The sequence below is a fragment of the Embiotoca jacksoni genome, unplaced genomic scaffold, assembly GCF_022577435.1.
Source record: "Embiotoca jacksoni isolate LCO1_2020_lvr unplaced genomic scaffold, fEmbJac1.0.p SCAF_6, whole genome shotgun sequence".
NCBI classification, from domain to species: Eukaryota; Metazoa; Chordata; class Actinopteri; family Embiotocidae; genus Embiotoca; species Embiotoca jacksoni.
Window position 1 is genome coordinate 2,729,585 of NW_027185414.1, and position 20,944 is coordinate 2,750,528.

The window sequence follows — 20,944 nt, forward strand, 5'->3', positions numbered from 1 at the left end:
AAAAAAGAGATATGCACTGTGGGACCTGGATCTAGAGAATTATGTAGAATTATATTTGTGTGAGTGAGCAGCACTATGGGACCTTTGCTGACTGTCTTGGCAGCCTTCAGAGAAAAGAGCATGCTATTAGGAAGGTTTCTCCATCTGGATCATGGGGGGAGATAGTGTGTCTGTCTGGACTGTCAGCCTGACTGATGAGAATGGTTATCAGCGTGTGTGTGTGTGTGTGTGTGTGTGTGTGTGTGTGTGTGTGTGTGTGTGTGTGTGTGTGTGTGTGTATGTGTGTGTGTGTGTGTGTGTGTGTGTGTGTGCGTGCATGTACAGAATCTGTGTACATATCTATGCTGACAGCTACCTGGCAGACGGCACATTCAGGTGTTCAGAAAGGAAGGTTTTTGGGACGTGAGGCCTTCAAGAATTACTTTCTGGCCGAAACTGCAACTCAGGTTTTCACTGTAGAGGCAGCTAAGTCACAACATGAATCACTTTGTCGTCTGTTTGGCCACTTAATCTTATTAAAAGCATTCAAATAGAGGCAATGAATTAGATTAGAAGATTATGCGAGTGTGTGCAAGTGTGTGGATACCTTGGGCTGGTGCAGGAGCGCTCCCTGTACATGACCCCTCCTCCACAGGTTCTGGAGCAGTCGGACCACTGGGACCAGGCTGACCACTGGCCGTGGACCGCCCTCGGGCCATGCTCCCCATATTTAACACACTGACCCCTCCGACACCACTACAGAAACAAGAAAGAAGGAAATGAAAGAGGAGAAAACAGCAGAAATAGCTTTCTTATCAGTACTTGAACATTGGCCTGGGTGTCTTGCCTGAGTTTCCTGGTTTGGACAAATGCCCAGCACCACACCTGGAGTCTCTAGCTACAGCCAAAACACATCCACATCCACTGTGCACCACACCCGGGCTGATCCGAGCCAAACCGTGCACTCACACACATCACCACCTGTCGCTCTTTCTAAATATCATCTTTCTGTACGTGAAAATAAGGCGCAATCCAGCTGTGAGAGGAAACAGCGGCCAAAATGCTTCTGCAGCTGCACATGCATGTGAGAGTAGCATGGACGGATACATTATTGAGTATTTATTGATGTTCATAATTCCCTTTTTAATCAAGTAACTATCCAAAAAAAAAGAATCTACAAGTAGTTTAAGCTTTGTTCTCTCCCTTTTAAACCAGCAAGGATTTGCTTTGGCTCAGGATCAGGATGCTATCTAAATGCTGGGCCCATATTTGTCCACTTATCACTAATTACAAAGCATGTTGTCTAATTACAGCCTCAGTGAGTGGAATTGTCAGGCAGGAGATTGAGGGAATGGCTGCTGCTATTCTTCATGGGAACAAGAAGACGTTTCCTCACCATGTCCGGACCACAGCTGGTTCCTTCTGCAGCGGGCATGAACTTGGTCTCACACCGGTGCCCTGTGCGGTGACACCACAGCGACTTGCAGATGTCCTGTCAAACAATACACACACACACACACACACACACACACACACACACACACACACAATGAGATATCCATCAAATCCGGTGTTTTGTGCTATCATCAGTTGTGGCACCTTTTGCCATCACATTCCTCCTCCTCTTTCCTCCTCGCTGACCCGACAGCACCTGCTTCTTGCCAGGACCACCATCACGCTGGTCGATAAGCCCCCATCGCCTCCAATAGGCTCCTCCACAAAGCCTCTGTGTCAAATCTAATCACTGTACTTCTTTAATGAAACGAGCTATAATTGTACGTGTCATCTGACCTAACAATACAGAGAGAGAGAGAGAGCAAGTGAGTGAGCACAGAGGGAGAACAGGGGTCGAGAGACAGGCGGCGGAGTCTGGCAACCCGCCCAACTGCAGCTGGCAACGAGAGGAGAGGACCCAGAGAGGAGGCAGGGCAAGAGCAGGAGAAACATGTCCTGTGTGTGTATGAGTCCTTGTCATGCAGATCTACTTCTCTGACATCGAGCAGGTGGGAGGCAGCCATCCCGGCGTGCTGAATATCATTGTACGTGAGCCCCTCAGGGACAAAAAAGAAGGGTGAACAAATGTGAAAGGCAGCCCGAAGTCGACCGTTCATTAGCATGTAGGTTAATTTACCACCCACCGACTCATACACGGGCCTAAGAAATGCATATGTAGTGTTTGATCTTCTGTTGGGAAAACGCAGGTGGGATCTGGGGAAGCCGTGAATAGCCACGGCGCTGTCATGTGAGTTAATCCATCAGATATACGATTTGGCAAAGTCAATTTCCCAGCAGCCCTGCAAGAGGAAAGTTTGTAGTATTTTAAACAGCATTTACATGTGAATCAACAACACTGAATGCACCTTGCATTCCTGGAGTACGGCGATTCAGGGCAGGGGGCTACCCATTCAAATGAAGGAATGCATCTTAATGGTGGGTCAAATGTGGGGGGTTCGAGGTTGCTTTGCACAGATCATGCTAATTAATAAAGTGCCAATTTAGCACTGCATCATTAGTGATGTAAAGCGGACAATCCCGGCCCCTATATGATCTAGAGGTGCTCCGTCTCATTACTGGAGGCTCCAGTGAGTCTCAGTGTGGGCAATGAGACACATGAATAGTAAACCATTAAGGACTGTTGGCCCATGTAATACCAGCACTATTCAGCCACTATAGATTTGGGTCAGTGTGGCTCACAACAGTGCTCGTTTCATGATCTGTTGCAGGAACGATCTTTCCTCCTTTCCTTCCTCTTTCTTCCTTTAGTGTATTGTGTTGCGTGCCGATGGTGCCATTTTAGCCAGGATTAACAACAATATCTCAATTGTTAAAGAAAGGTAAACATCATTAAGAGTTTCTGCTGTCTCCTCAGTGTGGCTGTACGCAGCAGTACTTTAGGATAATTGCTAAAATTTCTGCATGATAACAATGACGATGCTTAGGCTACTTTCTTTTTTTTAATTTAGGAACATTTCTTATTGTTTAAGTCCAAAATTAACTATCTTTGTTAATATACATATCTTTTTTTTTTTTTTTTTTTTAAATTGAGCAAGACTTGTGTCTTCTAGCAGTTCAGTGAGGTTGTTTCAGTGAAATGCTAACATCAACATGCCCACTTCAAAATAACTAGCCGGTATAATTGATGCCTTCAATTGGGGTCGCGTTTACTGTGTTGACAAGGAGAATCCATGTGAACTCCCCCCTCTTGTGATATTCACAACTAGAGTATTTGCAATTTTCTGAAAGAGTTCACAAGTTATTATGTATTTGCTGACGTTTTGAAAAATTGCCGAGGTCAGGGAAGTTTATCTGGCACCACCTGTGAGCTTCCTGCATTGTTTCTGTCCTCACAACTTCACCATGTGAGCACCGAGCATACCATGCACACAACTTCCCACAAGCTCCCGAGTTGCATTTCAAGGCAGAAATGTTTCTTATGTTCACAATCTTAGTTTGGTGTGTCATTAGCATTTGCTAATTAGCACTGAGCAGACAGTGACGCTGAAGGTGATGGGAATGTAATTAGTTTTACAGATATTTGGTCATGAACCAAACACAGTGAACAATGTAAAATTACGACTTGATGATGATGCCAGATGAAATGTCCGGGAATTATATGGAGAGGATTTCCTCCAACCTGGATATCGGGGCCCAATGAGTCTTGCTGATGTTGCATTTTCCCTCTCCGATCTGAAGACTTGGAGAAACTGAGTTACTTAAAACACTCACCTTTCTGGTTAAAAAATGAGGCAGTGAAATGTCCAAGGTAAATATCCTACCTTCACAAAATCAAGGCTGCACAGTTTGGCTTTGGAGCCGAACTGCCACTTGCACTGTGTGTCTGCGTCGTAGAGCTGCCCGGGAAGCTGCTCGGGATACTTGTACTGACCGATCTGTCTGGGCTCGTCCACGAGACAGGATGCCTGGGCTGTTCTGGTGAAACCAGAACACCATCCGTGTCAGTCAGAGAGGGAGACACAAAAACTGACAGGCAAATTTAAAAGTGTATGTGCGTTAGGCCTACCCAAGAAAGCGGCTGAGGTACTGTCGACTGCAGGTGGACCAGGAGAAGACCCCGTTGTTACCAGCCAGAGTGGGGGACATAATGTTACCTTCTGTCTTGCGACAAGGATTTCCCTCACCATCATGGATCATCCCAAAACTGGAGAAAAATAGGCAGAATAAGATACTTTGAGGTTAATGTAACAAGAAAATGAACCATAGAGTACAAAAATGATTGGTATGTAGTGTGAGATCTTTGTGAGTAAACTGAGGGTAAAATGTCTTCTTTGTTTTACAGAAATGTCAGACGAACAAAAGAGTTTTGAAATGAAATAAAAAGTCTGATACGGTTTCTTCTATTTTAAGTCTACTGCTACAATTTTTGCCAAATTCAACTGTCAAAGCAGCTTTATAAATGTGGAATACATAAAGTCATGTCTTGTCCAGAACTATATGATTTATTAAGACAATCATAGATAATCATCCTACTTATTTTTGGTTAAACATACTTGTGTCCAGACTCATGAGCGATGGTAAAAGCCAAGCCGAGTCCTGTGTCCTCGTTGATGGTACAACTCCTGTACTTACTGCACATGCCGCTGATCGGGGCAAAACCTGCAGAGACGAAAGAAAGAGAGAGAGGTGAGGTGTTAGTGATAGGGAGTACTCAAAAAGCCACAAGTTAACAAAATCAAACCTCAAATATGCAGCACAAAAGTCCCTTGTGTCTTCTCCATGTTTGTACTCAGCACATTCTCTGTTCAGACAGATCCGGTGCCAATAAATGTCTGTCACATATGCATATTCGAATACATGCCTACGTTGGAGGAGAAGTTCACAGAAGCTGCCAAGTGTGATATCACAAGCCTCAGCCAATTTACTGTAAGTTTGTTCTCAGACTTTGATCGCCAATCAGCTTCGAGGATGAATGCTGATTGTAGACCGAACAGCATCAGGATAAAGGAACAGTAACTGATCCTACATGTGGGATTTACTGTAACTGACAAGCTGATGAAAATATTCAGTTGTGGACCTGTTTTTTTTTTCTGGCAGCAGTTTCTCCCAGAGGACCCAAAAATCTAAGAGCATGAACAGTAGAAACATCAGTATGTGGTTGTTGAATATGTGTTAGACTTAAAGAGCCAAATGTTAAATGTAAAAATCACTGGTTGTTTAAGTCAAAGACCTATCTGGTGGACCGTGTTGTTTTTAACATTTTTTGCAGACAACCATAACAGAATATTTCTTAATGAGTTTTTTGTCCCAGAGTGACAGTTAACGAAGGTAATGTTGGCATCTCATTACAAGGACCACTGTTGCATATCATGGGTGTTGTGCTTTTTTTTTCTAATCTCGAAAGCGTATGTCACACAAGAGAGCGAAAAACAAATGGAATGGTCCAGCAACACATCACAGTGACATTTAAGATGTATTAATTTATTCACAACATCAACTTAAAGCCTTGTTGTGATCAGCTACCATTTGCACTGTCAAAGTTACAGCATTACGTGTTAACATAAACTTAGCACTTAACACGAGAAAAGCCTTTGTCAAACATTTGCAGGAACGTGGTTTGACTGAGATGTGATTGAAACTTTACCCCCCCCCCAAAACACTTTGAAAATAACATAATTTGTTGTTATTAAATAAAAGCAAAGTAAATATGCATTACTGACGATTATATGTAAATTTGCCACCGTAGGAACAGGGGTTACAGCGTATAAATGAGCCGTGCACATCGCCATGTGTGTGGTTGTGTGTGCAATTGTGCTTTGGTACTTCAACAAATAGCATGACACCCCTGGTCATGACCACTTCCGTTTCTCCATGTTTCTCATCTGCATACATTGGGTTGCAATCCAAGAAAAGCAAAATGCCAAAAAAAGATCACCCCGTCTTTGTTTTTTGTGTTAGTGTTTAAATAAAATATTGGGTTTTGCCACTGTGACAAATGACAGTTTTCACTAATAATCATTTTTGCCTGCACCTGCACTTTTTGTGACAATATCACACCCATATGCCTCCACTTCGTCTTTATAGCCAATATGACTGTATGAATCAATACAATACAAGGACTTCTAAGTTGCTTCTCCATCTCCCGCAACCTTGTTGTCGTGCTCCATAAAATCTACTGCTGCTGTAAAACACACGGTTTGGCGTGTTAAGGTGAGCTGAGGACTCTCTTACCCAGGGTGTCACAGGGCTCGTTCTTCCAGGAACAAATATCCAGTCCGGTGAGCAGAACCGCATGGTCGTGCCGTTTGCCGCCTTTCCCCACCAGACCCGACTGCCACTGACAGAAACTGTTGAGGGACTGGTCAGCGTGGTGATTTATGGTTAGGCCCAGCTGGAAGTGAAGGGAGACAGATGGAGCGCATGAGTGATGAGCATGAACAATTAAATCCAGTGAACATAAATGAGTTAAGTTCTGCAGAGTTATTCTGAGAACACTCACCGGCTCCTGCTCCAGCAGCAACAAGCTAACCACCACAATGTTGATGTCGGTCCCAATGGTGCCGTCTTTGAAAAGACTGGAGACCTGCAAAAGAGTTGCAGTTTTTGGAAACTTCCAACTTTTTTCTTGCCATTTTGCCTCATTTGACAGCAAGGAGGAAGAGAAGAAACATACACCATACAGGACGCATTGTAACCATTTAGCTACCAAGTTACGGCAAACCCTCATCAAATCTAAAAATGCTGGTTATCTGATTGTCCTCCGCTCTCCGTCTCCAGGAGGGATATAAATGAATACTCAGCATCAGTTGGTTGTCGGCACGACTCTTATCTGGGTTAGGTTATAGGTATATCCATCTGCGATGAGGCCAGTTTCTTCCACTTTCACCCTTTGATGATAGAATCAGTGAGATTCTCCGTTGACCGTTAAAACCTGCAAAGTGGAAGTCCCATGACCGAGTAGCTACCTCAGCCTCACTAGCTTGTCTACTGGTGAAGAAGTGCATCAGACTGCGGTCTTTGGAAAGTTAGCAAAACTCAGTCAGCAGAGGGAATTTGAATGCGTTAAAACTGGTTTATCAACCTTCCTTCACCTTTAATGTAGTTTTATCTAAGTCAGTCAAACAATGTTGAAAATTTCCCCACTTAAAAAATATGACAATGTGAGAAACAATCTTCAGACTTGCCCATGAACCTCCCTCACGACATTGTATCCATCATGAATCCTCTTTTAGAAATCATTTCTAATCACTTTTAGCTCACAAAACCTTTTCAGAGCAGAAGCCACTTTGCCAACACGTCACAATTACACACTAGTTACAAATATAACAATGTGACACAATAGCAGAAGCCACACAAACTACTGGTCATACAGACCAAGTGAGGCCACATCAGCAAAACACATAAATGTGTAGCATACAGCAAGGGTGTGTATTAATGATTCAAATTCAACTTTTTAAAAAGGTAATGAACATGCTACTTCCTCTTTTAAAAATTACAAAGTCTTCCTTTAAGTTTGCCTTTAGAAGAAATTGAATTTTTAAAAGGGCTGTGTTGCCAATGCATCCAAATAAGACATAAAATACATAAAATGATGTATTACTGTATACATTATATCCTTTGCACATGTGTTTGTTTGCGACTGTGTGCGCGTGTTGTGTGTGTCGAGGTCATTTACTGTAATTCATGTTGTCATTAAATTATGTGCAATTTATGTATTACATTTCTAAATGAGTTTGTAAGAAGGTAAGAGTTAAATCAAAAACAGGAAGCATGCTAGAAGGTTAGCTCAAACCATCACTATGTCATATGTTCCTCCTTCTTTGCTCCTCCTCCCTCGTCTGTCCCAGCCTCACCATATTCATGACGGTGAGGACGTAGGTGGTGACATTCTCCCTGCCGTGTTTCTCCAGCATCTTCCTGTCTGCCACCACCAGGGTCTCCACATTCAGACTCCCCACCCTGTTGGAGTTGATGGCTGATCTTTTTGCCCTGCCCGGCCCTTCCACCTTAGGTGTCGCAAACTCGTCAGGCATGATAAAGCGCTCCTCTGCGGGAGGCTTGGGAGCGTCTGGGAGGGTAAAAAAAGGAAAGGCAAATAGGAAGGGAGGATAAGCGGAGGGAGAGGGAGGAGAGACAAAGACACAGTGTGAGTGAGAACTTGGCAGGGAGGGTCAAACGGATAAACTGCTTTTTTCCTGGCTCGTGGCAGGTGATAAGAGTGCAGGTTGTGGTGTTGAAAGGACAGGAAACTCACTCCCCACGCCGGTTCCGCTCAACACTGCAAAGAAGGATGTTAATGAGCCAGAGAGTGGAGTCGCCTCAGGCACAATGCAGTCAAAAATACACTATATACTCAATAGAGAGTGAATATGTACAGTGGGGTCCAAACGTCTGAGACTGGTACTGAAGATGTGTCTGTTTTAGTGTTTGTGTTTCAAATTTAATACAAAAACAGTTGAATCAGTGAACGTCTCAGAATGTCTTTTGTATTACTCCACTTTTTCTGTATGTAGAAGGACATGCAAGCATTAATGGAGAAGATAATATATTTATATTTATATATTTATGATATAAAGCTAAAGATGCAATTTTGCTTCCGCCCTTCAAGAAATTTAGATTCAATAATCCTGCACAGTGTTTGTCAAATAGAAACTGAAAGTGAACAATTTGATAGCGACATGTGGACGAAGCTCAAAGTATGATAAAATATGACTGTACTACAGATAATTATGTAAAATGTGTTGAAAATATTTACATGCAGATCAAAAGATGGATACATAGTTATCAGATGGTTTGGTATATAAGGAATATAAGGTTCCCTTACATACATTGCTTGCGGCGTCCACAGAAGTGTTGCCTCTGCAGCTTTCCATGCTGGTAGTCATGATGCTGCTGCTGCTGCTGCTGCTGCTGGTGATAATGTTGAAGGTAAGGGTTGTCAGGTCTGGAAGAACTGGATGAGCTGCTGGATCTTCTGTGCACAACGTGCTCTGCCGAGCGTTTGTAGACGACATGCGGGTGGTGACCATCAGGGGCGCTGTAGTCGTGCTGGTGGGCCAGATGTTGGGGTAGTGGGGCGATCAAATACTCCTCCTGAGACACTCGGATCAAACCGGACTGCAAAACACACGTAAGAGGAACAGACAATGAGTAAAAACTAACAAAATCCGACAATAAATAAATCATAGTACAGAACTTGTGTTATTTTTTATGTTGAAATTATGACAAGTTTGGACTGTTGACATTTCTTGAAGTAGTGTATAGACAAGTGATTATTACATCATAAGAGGTGTTTCTCAAAGAAAATGTACCCATCCTACATACAGCACATTCTGTATTACGTGATGTCACGATGCAGCCATACACTACACATGCAAAAACTGCCTTTATATTAATAACTGCAGTCCAGAACTGTCTGACCTGCACTGCTAGGGTTTGACAAATCTACAGTGAAGCTAAAGCAGTTGTTGTGTTCCTTCTCGAACACACATTTCACCTCCGGACCCGCCCAGATCAGCCCCACCTACAACCTTAACTCTGTCCTAACATCAGGCAGATGTGCACGGTGCAACACATTACAGCTGTTGAGGGGAGGAGAGGTGTTATTTAGCTGGAAGATAGAGTAGCGTGAAATTGCAGTTGGTTTTAAAGGATTGAGATTTGTTTTTAATTGATTTTAATAAAATCGAAATTGTGAGCGTATGAATGACATCACTGCAGTTTAGGGCTTTACTTCAAAACATAATTTACGGTAAGCAAGCGAGACTGAAGCACTTCTTGTTGACTTAATCACATCAGTTCCAACATTTGATTTCTTCCTCGCTTTGTTTTGAATATTTCTGTCCAGTGTACAGGACACTTTCTCAAAACGAAGTGTATCGAGAAACAGTTTCTTCAATTTGGAAAAGTCTAATAAGGAAACGCAAAGGATTTGATTCATGTAATCGAATCAGAGGTGAAACAAGGAAGAGATTGATTTAGACAAAGTTTTTAATAGAAAATACTTTGCTCTTGAAACTGCATATGTGAGCTCAAAATGCTTCTTTTTCACACCACCATCTATTTCCTGACACAAACTTATCAAACATTATATTTATGATGAAAATGTTAACTAATGTTTCACCTAAAGCCCGACTGATACTGGATTTTGGAGCCAATACCAATATATACTGATAGATGATGACATTAGGAAGTAAAAAAAGAAATTGATATCAATATATCGAGCAAAATATAGTTATCAAACACGTATGACAAAGATATATAATGGAGGCAATGAACTTCATTGTTGAAAGAGACAATGAAGTTGTCAGTGCATTGATGCAGTGAACTTTAATGGAATGTAATAATTATTAATCATTTTAAATAAATAAATAAAAACACAAATAGAACAATTTCTTAATAACCCCAGGAATTTTCTTTTCATTATGTTCTGTAAAAAAAGTTTTCAGACAACATACACTAATACTAGTATATCTGTGGTAGGCCAATATTGGCTCCAGTTTCATCTCATGTCACCTTCACTGGAAGACAGCATAATAAAGTAAACATGCATAAACAATATGGCCGCACTTGAGAAGGCATCTTAACATCCTATTTCAACTTCACCTCTGCAGAAAAACGTAGGGAGTTCCAGCCTTTGTCAGCAGTTGTGTCCCCTGACACCTCATGAACCAAACCATTATGTCAAAATAGCGAGTCATCTCAGTGTTTTGGCTCGCTGTTTCAGTGGAGTGGCCTCATCTGCCCTCTGAACTGAAAGACTGAGCTATTGAACCTTAAACATTCCGTCTGACCACGGAGTTTTACCTAATTCACCCCGCGACTCAACAAATGTATACAAAATAGCTGTGCAATCATCAGACACACACACACTCGCTGCATTTATCAAACAAAAACACACCCACTGACCCACTGACCCGCTGACCTTTTTGTGTGTGTGCTTGTGTCATCTACATCCCGAGCAGTGTGTGTGTGCATGTGTGTTTGAGTGTCTGTGTTTGTGTGTGTGACGGGACCTTGCTTCTGTTGAACTGACCCCATTTCCCCCAGACTAGCAGGTGGCAAAATAAACAGAGGCAGGACAAAAGGGAAGCCATGGTGAAGCTCTTGTTGTCAAAACAGTGACTGGATTCATGGCAGACAGCCTTCTTCAGGCTCATCCATCCATCCATCCATCCATCCATCCATCCATCCATCCATCCATCCATCTCTCTATCCATCCATCCATCTCTCTATCCATCCATCCATCCATCCATCCATCAATCCATCTCTCCATCCATCTCTCCATCCATCCATCCATCCATCCATCCATCAATCCATCTCTCCATCCATCTCTCCATCCATCCATCCATCCATCCATCCATCCATCCATCCATCCATCCATCCATCCATCCATCCATCCATCATCCATCCATCCATCCATCCATCCATCCATCCATCCATCCATCCATCCATCCATCCATCGAAACATCCATCCATCCATCCATCCATCTATCCATCCATCCAGCTGCCAGCACATCTCTCTGTCCATAAATCATATTGTCCTTCCATCAATCTTCTGTGGTGCAATGTGAAATTTTAACTGTCAAATTTCATTATTTTGACTACATGTAAGTTCCACAAGGTCCAGTGGTTGGACGTTTTGTTCTGCATTGCCAAGGTTTGAACCCCAGCACATCAACACCTGCCAAAAAAACACAAGTCACATACTTCACATCTACCTACTCCAGCAGCACTGCACTACAAGCACATTGTGGAGAAGAAAATTATCCTCTGAGCCATGAATAAAATATATCAACTCAAAGATCTGATTTAAGAGAGAGAGAGCGAGAGAGAGAGCGAGAGAGAGAGAGAGAGAGAGAGAGAGAGAGAGAGAGAGAGAGAGAGAGAGAGAGAGAGAGAGCGAGAGAAACTCTACAGCTTCCTAAAATAGATTGGAATTCAAAACAGAGCTGATGAAGGTCAAAGGAGGTGTTTCCCGTCAGCACACACTGCTGTCGCCTCTCGTTTGCCCATCTTTTCATCAGTGTGGCAGACCTGACCTGTAAAAGCACACACCTCATTAAATATTCCTCTTTTAATGGGTAGAAGACTTTAATTTGGAATTTTCTGACAGCTCCTTCTGCCAAACGATATCAATCCAATCAACGCGCAACAATGACAGATCATCTAATAATATTTTCTTCGCTCATCTAACCCCATCAGAACATGACACCGGCCACATTAAGAGAGATGAATGAATATGAATGAAAGTTTTTGCTGTGCCTGTCATCTTATTCACCAACATACAAACTTTATTTAAGTTTAATTACTGACTAACCTCCAACCTGGCAACCACAGCATTCCAGCAGTCAAACTATAAAATGCCCAAATGTGTGAAGTTACTTCATTAACTCACATCCCTCATATTCCTCTCTCTCTCTCTCTCTCTCTCTCTCTCTCTCTCTCTCTTCTGCTGCATCACCACATCTGCCAGCTCTCCACTTTCTTTCCAGCAGTTAGCAGATGGAAGTGTCTCATGATAAATACAGGAAATTAATTCCATCTGCAGCAATGCTAATAATGGTGGTGTGTGTGTGTGTGTGTGTGTGTGTGTGTGTGTGTGTGTGTGTGTGTGTGTGTGTGTGTGTGTGAGTGAGTGTGAGTGTGTGCAGATTCAACTTTTTTTTTTCAGCCTGTTCTGAGTGTTTTAGTGAACTCCAGGTTCTTAATTTTGAACACACACTTGTCAACACTGAAAGCACACATCTATGGTATGTTGAGAGACATGAGTACTTGATGTGGAGGGTGTAGATAAGCTCGTGAAATGCACAGCGAGAAAAATAGTGTGTGTCTACACACTGGAGTGGAGCAGGCTTTACCATTGTCTGCACACGCTGAGAGCTCACCTGCTCTCACTCAACTCACTCGCTGTTTCGCTCAAATTGCAGTTTGAGAGCGAACTGAAAAGCATCTCAAGAGCAGGCAAAGTTTTTTTGCTAACAATGCCTGATGGTATTTTTGGACAAATGAGGCCTTTGTTTTTGTTACTTACTGTTGATTGGTTAATTTTGTAAAACTGGGGCAGGACCATCTGCCTTGAGACTCTACAAAGCTGCGGTGGTTTAACCAGAGACGGATACGACGCCGTCACTCAGCCTTGCTACCAAGGGGCAAACAGCAGTGACATCACCCGTTGGTTTGTGTACAGCCGTTACGAAACCTCGAGTTCCGATCTGACTCAATCCGATTGGAAACCCGGTGATACTATGTCCCACCCACCGATAGTCAGAACCTGACTGCACCACAGGCCTGTCAATCAAAAACTTTTTTTTTTTTCAATCTTCATTCAAGTGAGAGCCATCTTTGAGTCTGGTGAGGTGGTAGCTAGTGTTGTTAGCTACTTTGAGGCAGCAAAGGTTACAGTCCTGAATTAGTCTTGTTACTCTCCCGAGTAAAACATGACTGAAAACCTCCCAAGAACTTAAAAACTGCTGTTAATATGGAAACATAGCGTTATATTGGTGACAACCAAAGCTTTTTGGGCTGTCACTGACGGGTGATCCCTCCCAAGTTTTATAGCTAATGTAACAAAAACAGAGGCCTCATTTGTCCAAATTCCAACCATCCATCCATTATCTATATTCACTTTATCAGGTCAGCTGACTTTGGGTGAAGGACAGGCCACTGTAGGTATTTCCAGAAGGACTCCACTCCTTTATGCCAAGTATAAATCCAACTCAAGTCCTGAATTCTCGACACGCCCTTCACCTCCCAGCAATCTGTCAGCATTGTCAGGTTGTGTGTTTTGCACAAGTCATTTGTCATTTGTCATTTGTTTCCCGCTGTTATCTTCACCCACTTTGACTCCTCCAACTGGCCAAAACAAAGATCAGGAAGGTCTCGGCTTGGTTACAGAGAGTTCAAATTGTTTCCGAAGAAAGCCAGAGAACTGGGGAATGGAGTTTGAAAAATGTGGGCCTGGCATCGAGAGTCTGACAAATCCCTCTGTGAAGTTGCCTTATGGCACCCAGAATCTCTAGATCTTGACCCATGCTCGGGACTAAAAGTTCTTCTGCAACTTTGACCGTTCTGACAACTTATTTAAGAATATTCTGGCTTTGTAGAGGTGAAATACTAAATATTTAGTGCACAATTTTTCCAAGTCGATACCTGCAAAATGCTAAGAGGGCTGATGTAAAGAGATTCAGTAAAATTGGTGATCAACAGCATCTGCAGTGCAAAAACATGCACAAAAACTTACCTCAAAGAATGAGATTTGTAGGCCTTTTAAAAAAAAAAAAAAAAAAAAAAAAACGTGAAGCATCCTGATAAATTTAGAGCATTACAACATAATTTAAACTTTCCATATGACCATTTTTGTCAGTCTTATTTGGTGAAACCACAACACTCAGGTGCTGGTCTCCATGTTTGAAGATGAAAAGATGAGCCGTATAGAGTTTCAAAGAGTGCAGCAGACGCCCTTCTCAGAGACCAGAGAAGGCTCAGCTGTAACGCTGATAGAGAAGACCTCTAGTTATCTCTCTACGTTAACACTTGTAAGACTCGACTAGATTAAAGGGATGAACGCTCCGTGCTAAACACCACTTTACTTTCCTCCCACGTTTCCATGCAGACTCACACGTTTCTCTAACTCTCACACTCATAAGCTCACAGACAGATTACTGGTTGAACTCGGTCACCTCCAATCAAGCAAAGTCCCTATTGAGAAAAATTTGAAAAATAACTTTTCTGTGTCATTGTGTAAAGTCAGTATGGACTACTTAAACAGCTCCATCTCTTTGGCAACATAGCGGTTTATGTTGGGGAGACGGCCTCTTTAGCTTGTCTCTGTATAAACTCTAGCCTCTTTTAAGGTTTCCTACCATGATATTATAAGGCAAATGAGTAAGTGCTTACATGCTGTTAAAGACTGGGGCCGAGCGGTGAGAAGCCCCAAGCCGGTGATTACCAAGCTCTAAAGCACATCTGCACTCCAGCTCAGCAGAGTCACGTGAGCACAGTGTGTGGTGAAGAAGGGGGAAAAAAAAGCATACAGGAGCAAAGGAGGGCCCTCAGGCATCGAACATATTCAATAGAATCACAATCTGAGTAATTACAGTTTGTTCATGGGAATTATGTGTCTTTAAAATGGGGTAAGAAATGGGTAAAGACGAAATGTTAATTTTGGATGTTGGATCAGAAGAAGAGACGAGCCAAGCAGCAATGACAGGGCAGAACATTGGTTGAATTTCTCCTCCTTTGACTTCAAACAACTGTATTTCCCAGCGCGATGTGGCATTCATGGAAAAGAAAAATGGCAGGATTGCTGACCTGCAGCTGGGCCATTTACAACCCTTCTATTAATGATAGCCTACATAGATAGCCCTCTTCATGTACAACTCATTAGGATCACAATGTGTCAATAGCCTGAGGTCTTGCAGCTCTTGTTTGGCCGCACTAATTGTCTTTGAACAACCTAGTGACACCCTCGGAGCAAGTCTGGGGAACACCGCAGAGGTGGGCACAGACAAAGAGAGAAAGTGATGGTGCTGGATGAGTCTTTTGTCAGTTAGAGCCCTTGGGCACGGTCCCACTCGTTATCCCATGTAGCCACAGCGGGGAACAGGAGGACGACTCCCACACCAGCCCATACAAATGGAAATGTCCTCCTTCAAAGTGCTGTTAATTGCACTCGAACTGGGTTACAGTGCAGCTCTATCACTTTTACTGACTTAGAAAGTACAGTGTTACAGAGTGTAAATCAAATCAGCTCAAAGGCAGACGCATCTTCTGAGATGCACATAAATAAGCTGGATATTTGTGTGATATTAGCTTTTCAGTTTTCCAGAGAAGGTGGTCCAGACCTCAGTAATAGACCCTGGAGCTGGGAAGGTGGAGGTGGCAGAGATGGGAAGCCACACCCTTTAGGAAAAAGGGAAGCAATTGTACTTAAGTAGGTCATGATATGCAATGATCAGGGCTGATGATGAGATGAAAAACTTCTCAGCCTGTTCTTGTTGTGCCCATACGGAGAACACAGCACAGGGATGTGCATGAAATAGAAGGAAGCTATAATTTTTTGTGATTAAGTCTTCCATTTTACATTGCTTGATCAACATCATCACTTGACTTCCATGCGGTTTTGTGACCACTGGTACGTGCACATTTGTTTTTTCACCATGGACCTGAGCAGAGAGTGCTCATCAAGTTTTGCTTCTTAAAACCTACAGTCATGAAGCAAGGAGGAAGGCGAGGTGTGTTTCAAGTGACATTCGAGTTTTAAGAGGGGCAGAACACCACTGTCCAAAATCCGAAAAGCTGCCTCAGGTCAGCAGCACAACTAGGTTGGTTTTCTTTGACTTCACTGAGGTTGTCCACTATGAATGTTGTTTTTAAACCTTTAACATTAACCTCTTTCCTGACCAATAAAGTCTGAAAAACTCCATGAAACCGACTAAAATTACAACTAACACACTGAACATCACATGAATTCACCAAACTGCTTGTTATTCTTTATTAACAGGAAGTTTACTGGAGGCCTGGACTGTTTTACAGCAGCACCAGTCCATGTAGCCCAGTGGTGACAATAGTAGGTCAGATTTGATGTACGGGCTCTGTTTGTAGAAGTTGCAGCATCCACTTGAACACTTCAACACTGGCCATTAGTCTTGTGTGAGAGAGACCTTGCACAGAGCAGAAAGGACATAAACACACACACACACACACACACACACACACACACACACACACACACACACACACACACACACACACACACACACACACACATTATTATCCCACACCCAAGCTGAGAGCTTGACTCGCCTCTCCTGCTGGCATCTAACAGAGGGCACTACATCACTGTCAGCATCCAGACCACCAGGGAAAAGCTCCGGGCCACTCTCTTCTTGTAGCGCCAAGCTCTGAGCTCCTCCGTGGCCCGGCCCAGTCACTGAATTATGGCCAAGCCAGAGGAGCATATTGTGGCAGGGAGACGTTCCAATTTGTTGGCCTTTACAGAAAACAGACAGGTACAAATGGCCTGAGAGTTGTCTGGAAATCGGTCATTCAGGTGTCATTTTAAGTCTGCAGAAAGCCTGAGGGATTTGGAGCACGCTGACAAACACACACACGCTTCATATGCTGCCTCCATTCCCTGCCCTATGGATGAGTAATCATATATTGTCTCAGCGCCATGTGGAGTCTTACGGGATTACAGCATCTGCACATGTTAAATATTCAAACATTCAAACAGAGCAAGTCAGTTTAAATACATGTCTACTGGCTGAAATGTTTTATTTTCCAGATGTAGTTTAAGTACACTTGTCAGACTATTGTTTTAAAATCCCACACAAAACAAGAACTGACCTTTAAATCATCAATTATTTGAGAAATACAGATTCAGTGAAAGAAAATAGAACTGAGAGGCTTTGATACCAACAACAGTTTTTTAAGAGACAATGTCACAGTTTCTTAACAAATAATGAAGCTCAACCTATTGTGATGTGTTCTACAACCTCTAAGTACATCCAGCATCAACAACAATGGCTGGGAAAAGAGCAGACTCCTTCTTCACACCACAGGGAGCCCCACGTCTGGTAGGGACATAGAGAGGTCGAAGGTCGAGGACAGCCACCGGTGGTTTCCACAACATGCGGCACCGTGTCAATGACGTCTGTCTGACAGTGAGTTTGATCTGAGCTGCCTGACAACATGAAAGGAGGCTGGAGGAGGTGCGTAACGACACTTTCTCTGCTGTTTTTGTGTTGTTGTTGTTCTCACACGTGGGTGTTCAAACCCTTATTTAAGCTATAAACTGTGACACCGGGGGGGGGGGGGGGGGGGGAGTAGGGGGGGGGGGGGGGTGGAGGGGTCGTTACTCCCAATAAACATCCAAGGAGTGTCATCCAAAACCAAGCCATTGTAAAAGAATTTCACCACAACACAAATGTGTCTTGTTTATAATGTTTACTGAGCATTTGTGTTATTGGAAGACCACAAGGAAGACAGACTACAGGCATGTAAACAGAGGCAACTGACCAGGGAAGGAAACTCAGGCACAAAGCAGAAGGCTTCATTCCACATTCAAACAGCAGATCTGTGAGAGCTTCCTAATACACTGCTCATACAAAACTGTTAATGTTCAAACATACAGTGATCAATCAACCAATGTTACACTCCATCCAAAGATACTGAAGCATCTCACCTCAAGATAATTCACTGAAGAAAATGTTCTTCACTCTAAATGTGGCCTGTGACATGAGAATGAATGCATCTGCTCGTTGTCTGTGACATTAGTAGAGCCGCTCTTTATTTCAGGCAAGGCAGAGTGCATCCACTGAACTGCCAGACATTAATCGGCTGATTCACATTGGAACTGAAGGAAATAATTATTTCTTAGGGTCGAGTTGTACAGAAAAGAAGTGGTTCGGAAATTGTTGGATGACCAGGTTGGGAAGCAGAATGTAAAGTCTGCTGCCATTGAGGGAGGTATCAGTTAAACGAAGGGGTAAGAGGGCACACACTGAGTCCACATTGATTACAAGTTATCGGTACCACACCCGAGTCGATCGCCCCTGCCCCCAATACGCACAAATCGAAACACCAACAGTTTGGATTTACTGAACATTTAGCAATGCTAATTTAGCCTCGATCAGCGGCTCCCAACCTTTTTTCCTCTGAGAGCTACTTTGATAAAATGAAACAGTTGACTACTAATGTAGCTTTCAAACATTGTAGCATGTATTCACTTAGCTGATCTCCACGAAACCAGAGCAGAACAAGCTTCTTTTTTGTGAACAATAACAAATTCATACTGAACACATAAATACCCAACTAGTAGCTTCTTGTTGGAGACGCCTGGACTAGATGATGGTTTTAACTTTCTAAATGTGACCTATGCATTAATGCCTCTGCTAATTTTCTCTGAAGTTCAACATATTTCTATAAAAGTTATAATTTCTTCTGACATTAGTGGAGGCGCTGTTTATTTCAGGCAACTGAGCTCCCTGAAGTTAATCGGCTGCTTTATAAAATAAACGACAAAATAAGCATTTCTGGTTATACTAGAAAACACACGGAAAAAAGTGTCTCTAATCCAATTGCTACTTCCTACAGATAACATTTCAGTGGAGTATTAATGTTACTGCTGGTTTTTGTTTTGGGCGCACAAACAAGGAGGGGAACACTCTACTCACTCGCCTGCCTTCAAACTTCAAAAGTGGACGCAAATGATGAGATCTGCCTGCACATGCAGATTTCTGAAGAGACAGTGGAGGGAACTGCTTTTTAAGATTTGAAAACGTGACAGACAGTTGAGTTATGTTGATGTTTGTCAATAGCGGTTCACTTCCTGATTACGGTATAGCCAGCTCTCACACCTGATGCATTCTGTATCTGCGTACAGCAGATCTGGGCTCAAGTCTGCCTCTTCCTAAAAGCCCTGGGCACGGGTGTGCGGTACGCAATGTTCACACTTACCAGACGTACTGGACTCTGAGCCGAATCCCACTCGAGTACAGCATGGAGAAGCAGGTGTGCAATCCCCCTCAAACTCAGTGCACTTTTCCATCTACACACAGCTGGTCAGCCACTGTGTGAAGTAGGTGTGATCATCGGTTTCACAAAGTTACAGAAATCGACAAACACAACCTTGGAAAAGTCCCCGTCATCAACACTTGTTCTCTTCAGCTCACAACTGGACACCGGGCACTGAATACTCATTAAATGAGTCTGTGATTGGTATATTAACCTGAGAAACTACTGTAGAAAAAGCAAGAGAGGAGAGAAACCGATCACTTCATTTGCACATCGGTCGCACTGGATCCGGCTGCTCAGTTTCCAGAGAGCTGAACCTGTCTCTGACCTGGCCTGTAGAGGCTTGGGAAAGGTCACAGTAAATGTCCCGCTCAGCTGTACCTCACCCCGACACAGCCAGCCTGACGTCGGGTGAACCCGACGCTCAAATGTTTCAGTGATGAAGACTGACGAGTCATGAATAATGCCGGTCAGAGCAGTCATACGGGGAAACTTCAAAAATGTTGTAGCAAGTGCATTTTTAAAGGCCAAACAGTTCTATTATATTTAATCTTGATAACCTTAAAGTGAAAAAATGCGGTGCTCTGTAAATTTTCCATCCTAATATTGGATATCAAGGGCAGAAATGAGTAACAAATTAATTATAGAAACATTTGAGAGAAAACTGCTTTAGAATAAATGAATTGTTTATTTGTCAAATTTGTACGAATGCCAAACAATTGTTGGTTACAATTTTTCAAGATGAAGATTTGCTTTGTTTGTTTGTTTTAGATTTTAAATTGGAAATGTTTGTACTTTTGAATTTAAAGATGACAACTTCAAATCTCGCAAATGTTTTTTTGTTTTTTTTCAAAATGTTATAAAATTTGGTATCCCAAACAGTTAGCCAGTAAATAAAAACGTATTGACAGATTAATTTACAGTAAAAATCATCAGCAACTGCAATGCAAAAGAGAACAATCTCCTCCGAGCGATGTAGCCTGAAATCTACGTTGTATTTTCACAGTTTTATTGTTCGTTTCTCGTGTTCTCGAGTCGTATTTCAGACTATTCTGAGGACACCTAGTTTGACTATTTTCTCACAGGGAGCAGCACTCAGATCTGCCCTCGCCACCGCAGAGAGAAGAATCCTATCCTGGGAAGGGGCTGGGAGGACAGAGGGAAGCTGTAAATCACTGCTGCTTTCGGCAATCACGCGAGTTGCTAAGCAGCTCTGAACTTGCACTACATGGTAAAAAAAAAACCCTGCGAGAGGTCAGGTTGACGCCCACCAACCACCCCCACCACCACCATACGCCCGAGCGCAGAAGATTGGGGTCAAGCAGCACAGCGACCTCAGATGAGAAACGCTCAAAAGAAGAAAGAGAGAAGAGCCCACCACCAGCCCCTCATCCACTTCTCTTACAAATCAGAGAGCATTACATCTGAAATGACATCCTTTCACCTCTCATGCAAAGGCGAGACAGACAACTTCATTCCAATCCAAAACATG

The 20,944-nt window shown here is 42.8% G+C and overlaps 1 protein-coding gene across 2 annotated transcripts in view; it reads right to left on the reverse strand.

The window, feature by feature from the left end:
• adamts18 (ADAM metallopeptidase with thrombospondin type 1 motif, 18) overlaps window positions 1-20,944 on the reverse strand; it is a 62,959-nt gene that overhangs the window by 36,445 nt on the left and 5,570 nt on the right. The window contains exons 4-13 of one of the 2 annotated variants that reach the window (XM_069174398.1): window positions 8,763-9,051; window positions 7,788-8,002; window positions 6,434-6,517; window positions 6,166-6,325; window positions 4,488-4,593; window positions 4,001-4,138; window positions 3,756-3,909; window positions 3,614-3,673; window positions 1,376-1,471; window positions 587-735 (exon numbers count right to left, since the gene is read on the reverse strand). In XM_069174398.1, the coding sequence (XP_069030499.1) occupies window positions 587-735; window positions 1,376-1,471; window positions 3,614-3,673; window positions 3,756-3,909; window positions 4,001-4,138; window positions 4,488-4,593; window positions 6,166-6,325; window positions 6,434-6,517; window positions 7,788-8,002; window positions 8,763-9,051 (1,451 nt within the window). The remainder of the gene's footprint in view (window positions 1-586; window positions 736-1,375; window positions 1,472-3,613; window positions 3,674-3,755; window positions 3,910-4,000; window positions 4,139-4,487; window positions 4,594-6,165; window positions 6,326-6,433; window positions 6,518-7,787; window positions 8,003-8,762; window positions 9,052-20,944) is intronic. The other variant, XM_069174399.1, reaches the window with a different exon arrangement.